An 18,343-nucleotide genomic window follows, 5' to 3' on the forward strand; every position below is an offset into this window, starting at 1 on the left:
GCAACAAAATATAATACCGTATATTGAAGCAGGCAAGTGCTGCTCCTGACTTTCCACTTTTAATTGACCCTTGTAATCTTGTGGTGCCGACACATTGTAGCTTCATTTTATATCGGCTTACAGGGCGAGAGCTGGGGGACCACCATTTTGGGCACCACCAAAAATTATACAAACCTGCCGCCTATGCACTCATGTCCATTTTCTCATGTCTCTCTGCTCCCCATCTCCTGGGGGCTCTGTCTAGTGCCCGCTCCCACCCACCCACTCAAAACAGCAGAGGAGGTTCCCCCTCCTCAGGTAGGAAGGGTGGCCTAGTGGCTCAAGCACAGGCCTGGGGCTCAGGTGTGCTGGGTTTGGTTCTCTGCTCTGCCACTGACTCCCTGCTTAGCCTTGGGAAAGTCACTTCACCTCTGTGTACCCTAGATCCAACCTGCCACGTGGGGCTAATGCTGACCCTGCCTCCGAGGCTGAATCCCTTCATGGCTGTGTGGTGAGGGGGGAGCTGGAGATACCAAGGTGAGTAGTTTGGGCTGAATTTCTCCACAGCCGGAGAGTGAGAGCCAGCTCCACACCGAGGGCATGGGAGAGAGAGGGACTCAGCTATCAGAGCTTCTGCCCCCCACCCCACCCTGCATGGTTCCTGCTGGAGTCCAGGGCTTCTCCTACTCACTCTGCCCAACCCCGCACCCAACTACCACGGTCCAGGGCTTCTTCTCCCCACCCCTGCTCAGTGCGGCTCCTGCCAAGGTCCAGTGCTTTTCCTTCCCCTAATGTGCCACTGCACTAGGAGCCCTGCAGCCTGCTGGGGCGATTTCAAAGGGCCTGGGGCTCCCAGCTGCTGCCACCATCACTACCAGGCATTGGCAGCTGCTGCAACTGGAGGCCCCAGACATCAGACGGTGGGTTCCTGTTTGTGGGTTGCTAAGCAGAGAGATACACCCCTCTGCAGCCCAGATATAGGCACCTAACTGTGAGAGGGGTGTGACTTAGGACACCCCTTCCCCCCTTGTCAGCATCTCCCATTGGCTAGCTGACATGGCTGCCCGCCTACTGAGGTGGCTTTTGTGAATCGCATTGTAAGGTGCCTGTGTTGCCCATGGATTGTCTAGGGAGTTTAGACCACTGACTCAGCTCTGAGGGTCACAGTGCTGCTGTCCCTGTGATTTTCTCACTGCCTAAAAATTACTCACTGTGATTCTCAGCATTGCAACACCTGAGTCCCTTCATGGATTGCACCCTGTGCAAACAGTCACCTCTCTGCAGAGCACAGCTGAGCAATTCCTGATTGACATGGGTGTGCACAGGACAGAGGCAGAGCACAGGCTGGTTAGTGACACATCACACAGTAAAATCCAAACTCTCTTCCCAGAGGCACAATATTCCTTGCAGCTGGGACATTAAAGTGGAACAAACAAGAATTATTGTTTGTAATGTTTTATTTACAGTAAGTTGCTGGAAAGTAGCAAAGTAAAAGGAGCTAAGAAGGAGCTTTAATAACCACAGCACGGCCAGGAGATCCCCAGCTACTGAGAACAGTTTTCTTTATGGCACTAAAATTGCACCAATGGCCAGGAATTAATATAGGGAATTAATGAGTTACAGTCTCACTTTCATAAACATGTAATAAATCTCCCCGCCCATGTTCCCTTTCCTTCCATACTGTCCTTTTCTATTCATTATTGTTCTAGCCTCTCTTCCTATCCCCGTTTATTTCCCTGTGTCTCTCCTCCCTGTCACAGATCATCCCCCTCGTCTGCTCTCTTCTTTCCCTGATCTTATCCTGGGGCTGCAGAGAGGGCGGGGGAGGTGCTTCCAGCAGCCATAGAGATGAGGAGCCAGAGGCTGGGTAGATGGGAGTCCTTCAGGGTCATAGAGACTGGGGTCCATGAGGCTAGAGAGGCTGATTTCCGGTTCCTGCCTCTGCTGCATGTCTCAGGGACACAGTCTGAGCTGGGATTCTGGCCCCACCGAGAACCAGGGTCGGATTCTCTCCCCAGGGACGGAGCCCGGCGGGAAAGTGAAGATCGGGGCCTGGTCACCAGCATCGATAAATGTCACCTGCCCCCGGTCACAGTCCAGACAAACCCGGATCCTGCTGGGGACCTGGCTCAGGGGCAGGGGGGTCGCAGGGGAGGTGAGAGCCTGGAACCGATTCCCCAACCGCCTCACAGCCCAGATCCCCCCGTCAGGGCTGAGGCTGATCTTTCCCTTCCTCCCCACAGACTCTCCGGCCACCCCCACAGCCCAGCGTTCCCCAGCCCCCACCTCCACCTCCCAGCAATGTCTCCCCGAGGTGAATCCCTCACAGCCCAGCACACAGGGCCGAGTGTCAAATCTCTCAGGGTTGTCAGGCAGATCCTGCCGTGTGTCTCCCCGTCTCACACTTTTCCGATCCTCAGACAGGACGAGGATGGGATGAGCCGTGTCTGGATCCAGAGTCACATTCACTGGGGAGAGAGAATCAGAGCGTTAGGGGCAGAGCTCAGCCCTGGGGAGTCTGGGGCCATTTCTCACGCTCCCCAGCAGCCCCATTCAGGCTGGGACAGTCCCAGATCCCAGGGAACTGCCTCTCTCCTGGACACCTGAGAGTACGTCTAGACTACCCGCTGTATCGGTGGGTAGTAATTGATTGAGATGCGATATATCGATTCCCGAACGTGCTCCTGTTGACTCCGGAACTCCACCAGCACGAACTGCGGTAGCGCAGTCGACAGGGGGAGCCGCGGACGTCGATCCCACGCCGTGATGATGAGAGGTAAATTGATCTAAGATACTTCGACTTCAGCTATGCTATTCACGTAGCTGAAGTTGCGTATCTTAGATCGACCCCCCACCCCCACCCAGTGTAGACCAGCCCTGAGACTGAGCAGAGATGTCACTGCAGCTCCTCAGTCTTTGTAACGGGTCCCACTTCATTAGTTTCTCATTTATCACAGAGGCTTCAGCTCCCACATCCCGCTGCTGGTGTTGCCCCATTCCCAGCAGCACAGACAAAGCCAGGAAGGTGTCAGAAGTTTTTATTGAGGGAGCAGAAGTGGCAGGTACCAGCTTTAAACCACAGAGGGAAGCTCCCTCCCCTAATGCAGCCTCCACTCCCAGGCCAGGGAACAGAGAGGAAGGTGCAGCAATGGGGAACAGCCACTTAAGACCAGAGAGTAGGAGGTGGCACTGGGTGGGGTAGCGCCAGCTCCAGCCTAGAGAGAAAGGAGGAGCTGCCAGTCTCACAGGAAGAGCATCTCCCCAATCCAGGAAGCAGGGAGCGGCTCCAATGGGAGAGCCCAGCCCTGCCCAGAGGAAAGGCAGGATGTTGGAGAAGAGCGATGGGGGACCCCCTGCACCGGGGTGAAGCAGAGGGATGTGGCAGGGAGCTCTGTTCGCGTGTGACTCAGTTAAGAGTGTTTCTGTTCATCAGAATGGGGATGAACTCAGCACTAAGGGTGGTGTCAGGACTCTTTTTGTGTCCCTGCCCATTCCATGGCCCTGACTGAGGCCCCCTGGCCAGGCTGGGAGACTTGCCCGCTATGGAGAGCCCCTGACACTCCACCTGCCCTGGACATGGGTCCATGGGCCTTTGGCAGCAGTCCCCAGCCCATGTCCCCACTCCCCGGGGTGCACCACCCTGGGCAGGTGGAGGATCCAGGGCTTCCCAGTGCAGTCCCTGGATGGCAGCCTGGTTCTGGCTTCTGGCCTGGCCAGGGCCCGAGGGAAAGAGGAGCAGGGGTGGGGCCATTGAGAGAGGTCAGCACCAGGGAGAGATTGGTGCTGTGGGCAGGGGCTGCACTAAACAGAGAGGAGCTGCTCAGCTGCCCTGCCCAAAGCACAGACACTGCCTGCCATGCTCCACCCCTGCCAAGGCTTGCAGTGTGTGTGTGGGGGGGCAACATGGCCCTCTTCCCCCAAAATATGCCCATGCTGAAAAGTGTCCTGGTTATCCCACCTTTAAAAGTGTGTGGGTGGGTGGGTGGGGGACGGGACATGGGCCCCTGGATCTCCTGACCGTTTAATGTGTTATTTTTAGGGTGTGTGTCATGGTCGCTGTCAGTTTGGTTGGTAACTTCAGCTACAATCTCATGAAGACATTTTCTCTGGAATATTCTCATAATTTAAAGGCAATCTTCACCCACAGACTCACCCTGTCTGTGTGCTCCAAAGAATTCTCCTCTTTTTCTCTCCAATTCAGACGGCAGAGTGTCTTGGGGGAGAAAGGAGAAGAGAGGTGAGATTTCAGACTTTCATATTCATAAGAGCATCCCCACTCTGAAACTGTTTTATAATTATGACAGAGAGGCCCAGAGACACACTCAGGTATTTAATATAAAAAGGTCTGAAATCTATTTCCCCTCTCAATCAGGCTTCTCTCAGCAATGGAGCCAGCAGCCTTACAGCCTCACAACTATTCCAGGACACACAATTTGTAAGAGATTTACTTTTCCCTCCTCATCCCCTCCCACCTTTCAGACTCCAGTTGGTTTGTCTCATTCACTTACTGCCTTTTGTCGTAACCTAGACCCAGAGCCTGCAAAGACTTTGGCATAAAAGTAACTTTACCCACTTGGGTCCCTTTGACACTGATGGGATGTGGAGAGTTTCCTAAATCCTGGCTCTAATTGTGAGCTGTTGGGTCTGTTTACTCAGCACCTCTACAGAGAGCAGCACGACGGGGCCTCGTCCTCCATAGGCAGAAATGGAAATAATAGTAAAATTATTTTATCAAGGTGGAAATTGAGGTGGGGGAGGATTGGCTCAAAGGGTCCGATTCCCCCCTGTACCGGGAAAAGGAGAGAGGGGAGGGGCCATTTGTGACTCTGCTGTTCAGTGGCTGCAGGGGCCGGTGCAGACCTTGGCACAGGCTGAGGAAGTTCTGAAGCCAGCCAGAGCTACATCCCTGTGACAATGGCCCCCGTGTCTCTTGCCCAGCGTGCAGAGTGTCACAGGCCCAGCTTTACACTGCCCACCTCCCTTTGTCCCTCGTCCACCCCCCTCCCTCTTCCACCCGCCCTCACCACCCCCACCCCATTCCCAGCCCTCTCAGGAACACGCCTTGTGCCTGCAACTGCTGTGCAGGAGACACAAGAGGCCCCTGTGCTGGAGGGATCCCTGATCATGGGGGAAAGGCTTTCTCCTTCCCTCCAGCCCATTTGGCCCAAACTAGCTGCAAACAGGACCAAAGCTCAGTGATTGGCTGGATCTGCCTTTGAGAAATGTGCCCCATGGCTGGTGATGGGGCAGTAGACGGGGAGGGCTCTGAGCTATAGAGAGTTCTTTGCCACGTGTCTGGCTGTTGGGTCTTGCCAAAATGCTCAGTATCCAACAGACCATCATATCTGGGGTGGGGAAGGAATTTCCCCCCAAGTCAGATTGACAGAGAGCCTGGGGATTTTTTTCCTTCCTTCCTCTGCAGCCTGGGGCACGAGTCAGTTGAGTTTGAAACTAGAGTCAATGGTGGATTCTGTGTAACTTGTGTAGCGGGGCAGTTACCCTGTTCCTGGGATAAAAGGAGGTAAAAGGTGAAAAGCAGCTGAGGTCGGCTGACTGTGGAGGCAGCCACAGCTGGGGCCACACCCAATTAGGCCACAACTGGCCCTGATCAAAGGGCTGGGAGCTAGGCAGGCAAGAGTCTCACTGCAGGGCTGCCTGGGAGCACAGGGTACCTTACACAGAGCAGGGCTGGGGGTGGGGCAGGCAGAACTGGGGAGCTCTGGCCTGGCAAGTCCCCAGGCTGAGGCCTTGTTAAGGGCCAGGGATGGTACTAGGGTTAGAAAGGCAGTAGGTCCAACCCCTTTGCTAATGATGAGTGGACATTGTGGACTGCAGGCTGCCCCAGAGAAAGGGGGCTAGATGACTGGCAGTAACCACTGAGGCAAGGTGGGTTGGGATTCCCCTGGGAGAGGAGACCCAGAGTGTGGGGGTACTGCTGTGGGCAGAACCCCAAGGTAAGGGGCACTGGGGTCCAGGAGGGACATGGAGGGGCCTGAGGCAGGAAAGACACTGGCCAGCAGTGGGCGCTCTGGAGCAGGAAAACTAATTCCCTGACTGACCAGCAGGAGGCGCCGCACCGCTGAGTGCTCAACCAGTTACAGTTGAAGTTTTAAAATCATGTTTTGAGGACTTCAGTAACTTGGCCAGAGGTTAGGGGTCAACTGCAGGAGTGGGTGGGTGAGATTCTGTGGCCTGCAATGTGCAGTTGGTCAGACTAGATGATCATGATGGTCCCTTCTGGCCTTAAACTCTTTGAGTCATTTCTTAATTTAACAGCATCATCTAAGTGTGAACAAATTGATCAGCACCATTCTCTTCTCAGAGACTCATCCCAATTTCCATTCCTAGATCCCTTCTAGGTACCTTTGAACTGCCCCAGAATGTCCAATAGCAGAATCATTTTCTGGGAGAAATCACTGACTCGCTCTTCCACTTCAGGAGAAATCTCTTCTGGCTGCTGAAACTTCCCCTTCTCAGACCTGGAGAGAAACAATTTTACATGATTGTATTTTACTGTGTGACTCATTATAAGTTCTGGCTTGTGAGTCGCTGCTCTAATAGGCCTGGAGTTAGAATTCCTCGACTTCTCCCAGCCTCAGAGCAGATGCAACACAACCCAGGACCAAGCAACCTTCTCGTCAAAGGTCATTAATCTTCAGCTCTGGTCTGGAGAGATCAGTTCTGGGGACAAAAGGGGAATTGTGTCTCCATGGCCAATTCGCTCCTTGGCCTCCATGCTCTGAGGGAGAGGAGGTTCCCAGGTGAAGTGCTGTAGAAATCTGCCTCTAGGAACTAGACTGAGACACCAACTACCCCTTCCCCAGCTCATTCCACACAGGTCTCCAAACAGTCCTCAGGTGGGAAAGACTCTTGATCGCTTCTGCCCTGGGCTGAATAGTGACCAGGACCCAGCAGTGACAGGCCCATATTCCATCCCCACAATTCTGAGGCAGCCAGTCCCCCAGGGATGTGACATCTCTATGAAATACTTGAGGTCAGTCCTTGCCACTGACTGGAGAATTCCAGAGTCTTCTGTACAAGAGTGAGCACCCCAGGATGGAGCTGATCAGAAAGATTTGTATCCAACATGTGATCTCCCCACACATTTTGCTGTAGAGCCCTGGGGAAATGCAGTGCTACCCTCATGATCAAGCTCTTTCCCAGCATTGTGGAGTGCGAGGGAGCCACATACCTGCTCAAGGTGGTTCTGACATCCTAGAGGAAAGAGAGACAAAAGAATTTCAGTCCTCTCTGACACACACACAAGGGATCCCAGGGAAGGGGTTTAGGAAGTATGGGGGAAGAGACCCTGCCCTGGCCCCAGGGCCATTGATTCCCTGAGCTAATGGGGCTTTTCCATCTTTCATCTCTCTGTGACTCTGCTAAGAATAATACTCACTCAGAGGTCAGCAATGCACATGCCGAGTTACACTGAGATCTCCGACTACTGGACTCCAGTGCTTATGATTCAGCAGCCCGCTCCTCCCTCTGTGGGGGTCTGGCATGTTTCTAATGATGAGTGCGGGTTTCCAATTGTCCCTGGGGGTGCTCAACCCCATGCCCCACCTCCATTCCAAACCTTTCCCCAGTGCCACACCCCAACCCAACTCTTCCCACTCCCACTCAACCTCCACACTGTCTCTTCCTCGCCTCCTCTTGTGAGCTGCCATAAATATAAAGGAAAGAGTAACATAAAATACCTCCTTGCAGCTGTACTGAATCGCTTTACCTCTAAGGGGTTAAGAAGTTCAGATAACCTGGTTGGCTCCTGACCAGAAGGACCGATAAGGAAAGAAGCTACTTTCAAATCTGGTGGGTTGCGGGAGGTTTTGTTTGGGCTCTGTTTGTTTGTTCCCTCTCCTGATAGAGAGATAGACCAAGCAGGGACAACATCTCCTGAAAACCTACCTGAAATGATCCATCTAAGATTACAAAAATTCTAACTAAGGCAAGGAAATGCGTTAGGTTATTTTTTTGTTTTAGCTTGTGAATTTTCCCTATGCGAAGAGGTAGTTTTAGTCCTGTTTTTGTAACTGTGAAGCTGAGTCCAGAGCGGAGTCCTCTGTGTTTTAAATCTTTTTATTACCCTGTAAAGTTACCTTCCATCCTGATTTTGCAGATGTGATTCTTGTACTTTTTTCTTTATAATAAAGTTCTTCTTTAAAGAACCTGGTTGATTTTAGTGTCCTAAAGATAAGGGTCTGGTCTGTACTTACATTAAAGGCAATTGGTCGGTATATTATTCTCAAGCCTCCCCAGGAAAGGGGGTGAAGGCGCTTGGGGGGATATTTTGGGGGAATAGGGATTCCAAGTGACCCATCTCTGAATTTTTGTTTAAATCACTTGGTGGTGGCATCAAGGAGAAGGAAAGGAATTTGTGCCTTGGGGAAGTTTTTAACCTAAGCTGATGAGGGGGTCTTTCATGTGGGTCCCCACATCTGTCCCCCAGAGTTCAAAGTGGGGAGCGAATCCTAACGTGAGCACACTCCCTCCCCGCTCCTCCCGCTCCCTCCCAGCATCTCCTGCACAAAGTGGAACAGCTGATTGCAGCAGGCAGATGGTGCTGGAAGAAGGGGGAGGAGTTGAGCGGCAGGGTCCACGGTGGGTAGCACTGAGGGGGAGAGCTGTCTGTCCTGGAGCACCCACTTATGTTTCTCATTCAGTCTCACCTGTAGGAATTCACTTGCTGGCTTCTGACACTTCCCCTCCAGCTCACTGATCAGCTCACTCAGACAGGAAATCTGCTCGGAGAGTTTACTGAGATTTTCATTCTGGATCCTCACAATCTCCTTGTCCAGCTTCTCCAGCTGGGCCAGCAGAAGTCGCTCTTGTTCCTCCAGGAACTGCTGCAATTGCTGAAATTCAGACACAATCTTCTGCCTCTCGGTTTGTGTTTGTTTCTGTATGAAATAGGGCAAGGGTTGGTCTGGGGTATGGATGGAGCCCAGGGTCCTTTCATGGAGAGCTGAGTGTGCAGGAGGGTGATTTTCTGTGAAAATCCTCAGATTTCTGACATTTGACTCTACCCTGTGGGTACTAGGCAGGGGATTCTCTCACACCTTCCCTTTCGGCCCCTGTGTCCCTGTGAAAGGGATGTTTCTCTGTCAGTCATGGTCAGCATCTTCTGTTATTTATGGTCTGTGGAAATTCAGACCCAGAGCAGCAGGAGGCAGGACTCAGCACTACACTAACAGAGACGTCAGGGGAGTTAAAAGAAACAAATGTTTTAAAAATGCACAAAATGTCTAGACCCAGTGGACAAGCACTTCACGGGGACATTTGTGTGAATTCAGGCAAGCCACAAGGGCTACTCATCAACTGAAATGGAAGCTTAGGGCTTGTCTACACATGAATCAAACCCAGCAATCCATGATTATGGAGAAACACACACAAAGCCCATGTTCACGTAGGCCACACAGGAGTCTGCCTCCAAACAGACCTCCCACAGCCAGTCCCACAGCTGGTTCATAACAACAGGCACCTACCAGATATTCCCGGCAATTCCTCTCTCCAGTCGCTTTCAATCCCAGCAGCTTTTCTCTTTCTTCCCTCAGAGTTTTCAAATGGGCCTGGATTCTTTCCTGAAGAAACAGAGATGATTTGGGAGGTTTCATCTGGATAGTTGAGAGGTGCTTGGAAGTGGGTGTTTTTCCACCCAAAACCCAAGATGACTGTGGTTCTAATCGCTTTGCAACATCAGGACCACCAAGGTGATGAAACCTCATTAATGGAAACTGGGAGCGTGTCACATTCAGACTCGTTACCAATTCTGGTTCAGTGTTTTTAGTAATTAGCAAGAGATCTCAATTATACCCAAGCTTTACTGTTATTTGTGAACTGATTAATGGTACAGAGCATAACAGGGCACTGGAGTCACATGGGGGTGAATCAAGAAACCTGTTTGTTGAAGGTTTAACAAACAAAGTGATACAAATCTCAGAAGCCACCAGGGTTTAAATATGGGCTGGGATTTCAGCCCTGAAGCCCTGGGGCTGCACTGGTTGGGCAGAGCTGGTCTAAGCACCAGGGCAAAACTCGTGAGATGTCGGGAGGCCATTCGTCTGGTTGGAAGCTGCACAGTCCAGTTTTGTGGAGCACTGTCCCTGTCCGGTAGGGACTCAGCACTGGACGTGGCTTTGTCTGGTGCAAAAGGGAGAGGAGGAGACTGAGGATGCAGGAGGACACCCGTGAGGCTGGGGGCACGGCTGGGGTGGCACCTTCATGCAGAATGATGCAGGTGGGTGGCACGCTGAAAAAAACGGTGGTGGGGTCCACACAGGGTGACTGATACTGGTGAGGACGGGCCCATGCAGGCAGCTGTGAGGGTGTCCCATGTTCTGGGGATGCCTCAGTGACCTCCCTAATTAGACAGGATGCAGATTTGTATAAAGGACGGGTTGGAGGTTGCCCCAGTGCTGTCCTAACCCCTCTCCATGGCAATGTCCCCTGGGCAGGTACCCCACGGTCCCATTCCCTGGTAAAGATCCCGGAAGCAGTGCATTCTGGGAGATTTCAAAAGGCTGCCTGCTGGGACTAATGGAACCACTCTGGCTGGTCCTTGCCCACGTACACAACAGAGCAGGTCAGACTGGCACCGGTCAGCTCCAGCCTGGGGTTGGTTTTGCTACAATCCAGTGTAATCCCAGTGGTACTTGGCATGGACCTGAGCTGTCTGGAGCCCTTTTGTGTGCGGACTGAAGGTGCTCGGGGTCCCACACAGCGTTCAGCCCAGTGATCTCCTCTAGTGCAGGCCGGCAGCATCTGAGTTTAACCCCTCGTGGAGCGACACAGGAGTTCAGAATCCCAGTGAGAAACCTCCTCTCCCTGGTGCGCCTGGGACCTTTATCAAGGTGTCTCTGCCTCCTAACGGAGACACTTCATCACTGGGTGGGGCTGATGCTAAGATAGCAGCATGGCAAAGTGATTCAGGTCTGGGGAGATCTGGGTTCTATGCTAAGCTCTGTCACTGACATGCTCAGTGACTATGTGCAACTTGCTGCCACGCTTTGTGCCTCAGTTTCCCTTCCCACTTTTTGTCTAGCTAGACCAGTGGTCACCTACCAGTCGATTGCGATCAGCTAGTTGATCCTGGAGATTCTCCCAGTCGATCGCAATCTCTGGCAGCCGTGCGGCACTCCCAGAAGGGGCCAGCATGCCCCTGCAGCCTGGGGTGAGGGCAGGGTTCTCTTCACATGGCTCTTGCCTGCAAGCACCACCCCCGCAGCTCCTATTGGCCAGAAATGGGGAACTGTGGCCAATGGGAGCTGCGGGAGTGGTTCCTGCAGAGAGGGGCAGCGTGTGTAGCCACATGCTCCCCTCCAGGGGCCACAGGGGCACATTGGCCCCTTCCAGGAGTGGCGCAGTGTTGGGACAGGCAGGGAGCCTGCATTAGCCCCGCTGCACTACTGACCGGGAGCCGCCTGAGGTAAGTCAGTGCTGTCCAGCTGGAACCAGCTTCCCAGACCCCCTCCTGCCTCCCAACCCCCTACTCCAGCCCTGACCCTCCTCCCAGAGCCAGCACCCTGTGCCCTCACCTGCACCCCAACCCCCTGCCCCAGGCTCAGCCCAGAGCCCCCTCCCCGACTGCAAACCCCTCGGCCCCAGCCCAGAGCCCGCACCCCCTCCTGAATCCCAACCTCCTGCCACAGACCGGTGAACGTGAGTCAGGGTGGGGGAGAGCAAGCAATGGAGAGAGCGGGGGTATGGAGTGAGCGGTGCTTCGGGGGTAGTGGTGTAGATCCTGCTTTCAAGATTTGATATTTTGCCTCTGTGGCCACACTGCCTGACCATTAATTTTGTTACAGCATCTCCCCACACAATGAAGACTGTACAGAGCTGAATGATGAGTCAAACCTGTGCTAGGTAACTTTCAGTGAAATTAGCCAGTAATTAAAACCCCAAAGTTAACCCATTAAATCTGACAGCATTTCCCTACCTTGTACTCCTGTGCAGCCTCCTGGATGGGAACCACCGTGTGAGCGCGGTGAGCCCGGGATCTGTCGCACACCACACAGATGGGGGTTTGATCCTCTTCACAGAACAGTTTCAGAGCCTCCTGGTGCTCCCCACACACCCCGTCCTCTCCTGTTCCCTTTGCTACCTGTAAATTCAGTCGCTTGGCGATTTCTACAACATTTGCCAGCTGCCTGTTGGGCCTGAGGTTTCTCTGTTGCACAGTTTCTCTGCACTGAGGGCAGGAGGCGGCTGTATCGGATCCCTCCCAGCACTGGCTGATGCAGGCTCGGCAGAAATTGTGCCCACACTCCAGAGTGACAGGTTCTGTGAAATACTCCAGACAGACGGGACATGTCACTTCCTCCTGGAGACTTTCCACAGGGTTCTCTGCAGCCATGGCTCCCTCTGGGCAGTGGATCAGGGTTAGTTTCAATTTCCTGAATTCACACTCTGCCCCGCCTGCAGCAGCAAGGGAGTGTTTCCTTGCCTGAAAATGACTCAGGCTGTTTGCAGAGCAGGAAGGACCCAGCCAATTTCACCCCTGGAGGCTTTACTGAAAAAAGGTACCACTAGGGATCCGGTCCTGCAATGAGCCCCTGTGCGGGTGTGGAAGGTCACTGAGGCATCCCTCTGTGAGGATGAGCCTGCAGGAGCAGGAGCTGTGTGTTAGGAGTGATAGTCAGGCTGGGCAGAATTTTGTTATAATATATAATTTTGACAGATGATGTTTATTTTAAGCAATTTATATATTTATTGATTTAAACTTTCACAGCTGCACAACAATCTGGGGTTTAAGCATTTCATTCCAATTAAAATTTTCACAGTTGTGGGAAATTAGGGGGGGATCAGAGAATATTTTGGTCAAACCAGAACTATTTAATGACACTGGACACTGAGATTCAAAAAGTTGAAGCTTTAGAACTATTAAAATTGTCTGTGAGCAGGTAAATCTCCTCCCTCCCCCAGCAGCTCCCCCAGGGCAGTAACCCAGTGCCTCCCCCACCACCACACGGACCGAGGCTGAAAGTCCATCTGATGGCAGCTCAGGGGCCTGTGGAATGTGCTGGGAGCTCAGCCTGGGCCCTAGTGGGGCAGGTGCCCCTGTAACACAATCACACCCAGCAAGGCCCTGCCCCCATTTTCTCCCTGTTTGTCAGGGCAGCGGGTGTGCGGGGAGCTCGCACTAGGGGCTGCAGGGTACCTGGTGTGGGATAAACAGAGACTTCTTAGGCCACTTGCCCATTGCGGCTGCAGGAGGGAATGTGGGGACAGACTGAGGAGGCCTGGGGCAGTCTGGGAAGTCGCCATCGGGGACAAGGAGAGGGAATTCAGCTGTGGCGGGGGAGCCATGCTGGGCAGAGATGATGCTGCGGATGCAGCTAGTTACCCGGGTCCAGCGTTGCAGCAGTTTAACAACGTGGTTAATAGACGTTGCAGCTCAGCAGAGGGAAGTGCTGATCTTTTGCTGGTCTCCGTGGGGCTTGAGATTTGCAGGCATCGTTCAAACAGCTCAGCGTCTGCTCAGAGCTCAGCACCGTGAGGCCCTCGTCCTCCATAGACTGTAATGCGAAGAGACACACAGGCATTGTATAGATGGGGAAACTGAGGCAGAGAGAGGGGTGGTTCAGTAGGCCCCTATTCAGTGACTGCAAGGGCCAGTGCAGACCTTAGCAGCAGCCAGGCAAGTCCTGAGCTCCAGCCAGAGCCGCATCACAGCTTTAATGGTCCCAAGGGGCTTTGCCAGGGTGCAGGATATAAGAGATGCAGCTTCATCCTGGCCACACCCCTGTAGTCCTTTCCACCCCTCCCTCCTCCAGCCTGTCCCTGCCCCAACCCCACTCCCTCCCACCCCTCCCAGGGGCGCTCCCTGTGCCTGCAGCTGCTGGGGAGGAGGCACAAACAGCCGTTCTAGCCGGCTCAGGAGCCAGAGCACACTGAGGGGCTGGATCCAAATGTCAAGAATCTCTTTTGATTTAGGGTCCTAATTTGGGTACTGACCTAAGTGCTGAGGGGCTGGTTCTCCAAGGGGCTGGGCACCCGCAGCGCCCACTGACTCCAGTTCCTGCTGTGGATGCAGCTGGAACACGTGCCCTGGAGTCCCGTATTTTGAAGAGGTATTTCAAGACATACAGAATTAGGCGATTGTTTAAAATTTAGGGTTTTACCGATTTGCCCATTGTGATGTTACTGAAATGAACTGTGATCGTATAGATCATTGTTGCAACCAAGGTCCTAGAGCTGCACCAAATATTATACAAAGAAGGTCAAGTAAGATGTCCATGAAAAGGTTGTAATTTGCTGGTTATGGTTATGCTGTCTGTATGTGTGTATCGTTTTTGTATTTGAGGTTATGAATAGTGGCTATCTGCTTGTTTCTCAATGTGTTTGATTTTAAGTAGCATCAGTGAAGCATTTGGTCAGCTGCTTGAGAAAGGACTCTTCTGAGTAAGTGCCAAATCAAGAAACACTTAACTGACAGTGGAGCTTGGGAGACTCCAATCCACTTCTGAGGAGCCTTCCTGGGAACGTTCAAGATAGCATGTGAGCAATGGCTGTTCTACCAGCAAACTGAGTCATGCATGGACCTGTGACTCACCCATGTGACTCCAAACACCATTTTGCTGCTGTGATTTTCCGCAGTAAGAACAAAGGGGTTTCCGTCCAGATGGCAGAGGCTATAAGCCTGAACCAAGAACTTTGCAATTGTTGTATGTATTTGATTCCAGTTAACCAATTTTAACTCTCATCTATATTTCTTTCTTTTTATGAATAAACTTTTAGGTTTTAGATTCTAAAGGATTGGCAACAGCATGATTTGTGGGTAAGATTTGACTTGTATATTGACCTGGGTATGGGGCTTGTAACCTTATTTTTCCTTTTACTGGGGTATTGGTTTTCATAACTGTTCATCCCCATATAGAGTGTTGCTGGTGGTGATACTGGGAATCTGGAGGGAATTGCTTGTTTGACTTCTGGTTAGCCACTGGGATGAAAATGAGGTCCTCTCTGTTTGGCTGGTTGGGTGTAGCCTAGGACTGTGAATGCCCTGCTCTTTCCTGAATTGATCCTCTCAGTAGTGTCCCCCAAGAGCATGCCTTGTTATACCCATTAACAGCAGTACGTGGGCTACGACTCATTGTATATCCCTGTTTATACTTGGTCTCTGCTCAATCCCGTTATTCTAAGCAGAAGAGGAACCAACTCCAGGGGTTCTCTGGAGCTCAAACCCCCCACAGAAAAAAATAGCAAGTGCTCAGAACCCACCTGCTACAGCTGTTCGATGGGGCCATTGATCAGCTGTTTGGCAGCTGGAGAAAGTGCTTGGGTGAGGGCAGAGAGCAGCAAGCTGCAGGTGGAGGGGGGGGCTTCTGGGGAAGGGTTGGATCAGGGGTAGGAAGCGGTGGAGAGAGGGCGGGCTCGGGGCTGGAGCACTCTGAGGGAAAAATAAAAGTCTGCACCTATGGTAAGCAAAGAGCTGGCAGTGAAAGGCCCATGTTACATCCCCAGTGTCTACAGGCAGCCAGTCCCCCCAGGATGTAACAAGTTAATAATTGACCATTACCTGTTCTGTTCATTGGATCGTTGCCTTTTCTGTTCATTCCCTCTGGGGCACCTGGCACTGGCCATTGTCAGAAGACAGGACACTGGGCTACATGGACCTTTGGTCTGACCCAGTGTGGCCGTTCTCATGTTCTTATAATCTTTCCCACGGGATGGGAAAATCCACTGTTTTGTTCACGGGCTGAGAACCTCAAGGTTAATTTGAACAAAGTGAAAGTAGTGGAAATGGGATCCCTGCGCCGCACACTGTGCTGAGGTGCCCTGGGGAGACGTGGCTTTCACCTGGTGTCCAAGCCCCTGCCCAGGCTCAGGAAGTGTGAGGGAGGGTGAGGGCTTGGCTACACTTACAAGTTGCAGCGCTGGTGGAGGCTTTCCAGCGCTGCAACAACACCCCGTCCACACTTGCAGGGCACAACCAGCGCTGCAACTCCCTGGTTGCAGCGCTGGCTGAAAACCCATCCCGGCAGGGGTATAAGGAGTGCAGCGCTGGTGATCCAGCGCTGCCCAGCAGGTGTGGACACTCACCAGCGCTTTACCTGTCCTCCAGGGAATAAGTAGTTATCCCAGAATTCCTGTTCAGCCACTCTGCACATCAGTTTGCACTCTACTGCTCTTGCCTCAGGTGACCCGCCCTGTAAATGCCCCGGGAAATTTAAAAATCTCCTTCCTGTTTGCTGCAGCCAGGTGTGGAGTGCAATCAGTTTTAATCAGTTACAGGTGACCATGCCTCCACGCGGCAAACGAGCCCCAGCATGGAGCACTGGTGAATTGCAGGACCTCATCAGTGTTTGGGGTGAGGCATCTGTTCAGGCACAGCTGCGCTCCGGCCGTAGGAATTACGATATCTTTGAGCAGATATCAAGGGCCATGCTGGATCGGGGCCATGATCGGGACGCAGTACAATGCAGGGTGAAAATTAAAGAGCTGCGGAGTGCCTATTACAAAGCCCGAGAGGGGAATCGACGATCCGGAGCTGCTCCCACGACCTGCCGTTTTTACAGGGAGATGGATGAGATACTTGGGGGTGACCCCACTGCCAATCCCAGGATAACGATGGACACTTCTGAGCAGGCTGGGGGACAGGAGGAGGAGGCGGAGGAGGCGGCGGAGGCGGAGGCGTGGGGGGGGGAGGAAACCGCGAGTGAAGCTCCTGGCATGGGGGAAGAAACCGCAGATTCCCTGGAGGCATGCAGCCAGGAGCTCTTCTCAAGCCAGGAGGAAAGCACCCAATCGCAGCAGCCAGCAGTTGCAGAAGGACAAGCAGAGGAGCGTGTTACCGGTAAGCGGCTTTTATTTTCTGGGTGAAATGTTTCTGGAGAGGAGGGGGGGTTATGGATGCATGCATGCCAGCCTCTAGATGTGGAATAGCCCGTTGATGTGGTCTATCACGTCGCGGTAATCTGCCTCAGTTATCTCAGCAAAAGCTTCATCCAGAGCGTGGGCAATATGCCTGCGCAGGTTTATAGGCAGAGCCACTGTGTCCCTTGTCCCAGTGACGGTGACGCGTCCGCGCCACTCTTCTGCCAGTGGTGGGGGGACCATTTCTGAACACAGGCAAGCCGCATAGGGTCCCGGGCGGAATCCACATTGCTCTAAAAGAGCCCCCCGCTGTTCCCTAGTGACTCGCAGTAGGGAAACATCTTCCAGGATTAAGTCCTGTGAAAAATGTTGGGAGACTCTTTAGTGAAGAGATAGGGAGATAAGATCACCCCTGCATCTGCATCTTCATTTCACTCAACCCCTCTAGCACTCCAGATTACCCGAAGCAACCAGCTCCCCTCTTACACCCAAGCCCCACTTCTCCCCATATAAGCACTGCTCACTCACCATGTCGTGGCTTCTGTAGTGTTATGCGTGTGGGTAAAAGAATGCTTAAATAAGAACTCACTCCCTCAGTGTAACAATTCATGTCTGGAGATAGTGGATACAATGCTGCCCGTGTTAAATGTTGTCATTTCTGTTTCTACAGTGACCTTGACTACTGGACTGCCCAGATGTTCAACATCACAGAGGCTTCAAAATTTGAGAAAAAATCCCCGAAAGAGCAAAGAAGACATGCTGAAAACTGTTCTTAATCAGTCTGCTCGAGAGAGTAAGGACTTGAAGGATTGGCGAGAGAAAGAAAGCAGGACACGCAAGAGAAATGCAGTGGCCAAGAGGAAAACCACGGAGCGGCTGCTAAGCATCCTGGAGCGCCAAGCGGAGTCTATAGAGTCACTCGTTGCCATGCAAGCAGAGCACTACCGTGCTACTCCCCCACCCGCCCCGTCCTTTGTGCCTTGTGCCCCAATGTCAGCTCAAACCACCTTTCCCCAGCATCCAGGTTCTTACCACCACCAGCTGCCTCCAACACCTGTATGTTCCCCAACCAGCCCTGATACCTACCACCACCCTTACCCTCTGCATTCAACCCCCATCACCATGCAGTATATGCACCCTGAAGTGCAGGATTCATTAAACAGCAATCCAGACAGGGCATATGCAAACTTGTGACTGTACAGTTCACCAACCCACACCCCTGCCCTCTTGTGTTCATGAAATGTTGTGTGTCTGTCTGTCTGTCAAGGAAGTTTTTTTCTTTTCAATAAAACAATTCTTGGCTTTGAAAACAGTCTTTATTATAGCAGATAGTGAAAGATACCTTAGCCCAGTAAAGAAAGAGGCACTACAAATCATATTATTATTATGGATAATAGAATAACAGTGTAAGCAGTGCAATTCACTCCCATGCAAGGCAGCAAACATTATTGTTGGCTTTCAGCCTCAAATTCTTCCCTCAAGGCATCCCTAATCCTTGTAGCCCTGTGCTGGGCCTCTCTATTAGCCCTGCTCTCTGGCTGTGCATATT

At 52.5% G+C, this 18,343-nt stretch overlaps 1 protein-coding gene across 1 annotated transcript; it reads right to left on the minus strand.

Annotated features, from left to right (window-relative positions):
- Positions 1-1,163: 1,163 nt before the first annotated feature.
- LOC123344854 (zinc finger protein RFP-like) lies at positions 1,164-12,525 on the minus strand. The gene is made up of 7 exons (XM_044981350.1): positions 11,915-12,525; positions 9,465-9,560; positions 8,649-8,879; positions 7,172-7,194; positions 6,343-6,458; positions 4,133-4,192; positions 1,164-2,447 (listed from the first exon to the last, which is right to left on the minus strand). The coding sequence occupies exons 1-7, from the start codon at positions 12,329-12,331 to the stop codon at positions 1,933-1,935; spliced, it is 1,458 nt and encodes a 485-aa protein (XP_044837285.1). The 5' UTR covers positions 12,332-12,525; the 3' UTR covers positions 1,164-1,932.
- Between the last annotated feature and the right edge of the window lie 5,818 nt (positions 12,526-18,343).

This window comes from Mauremys mutica, chromosome 12, assembly GCF_020497125.1.
Source record: "Mauremys mutica isolate MM-2020 ecotype Southern chromosome 12, ASM2049712v1, whole genome shotgun sequence".
Classification (NCBI taxonomy): domain Eukaryota; kingdom Metazoa; phylum Chordata; order Testudines; family Geoemydidae; genus Mauremys; species Mauremys mutica.

Excerpts from the sequence above, each read along its gene's own strand:
- LOC123344854 (XM_044981350.1), bottom strand. The coding sequence starts at position 12,331 with ATGGCTGCAGAGAACCCTGTGGAAAGTCTCCAGGAGGAAGTGACATGT. Across the intron at positions 7,195-8,648 it reads CAGCAAGTGAATTCCTACAG|GATGTCAGAACCACCTTGAG; the intron begins GTGAGACTGAAT and ends TCTTTCCTCTAG. Across the intron at positions 6,459-7,171 it reads GTCAGAACCACCTTGAGCAG|GTCTGAGAAGGGGAAGTTTC; the intron begins GTATGTGGCTCC and ends GTTTCTCTCCAG.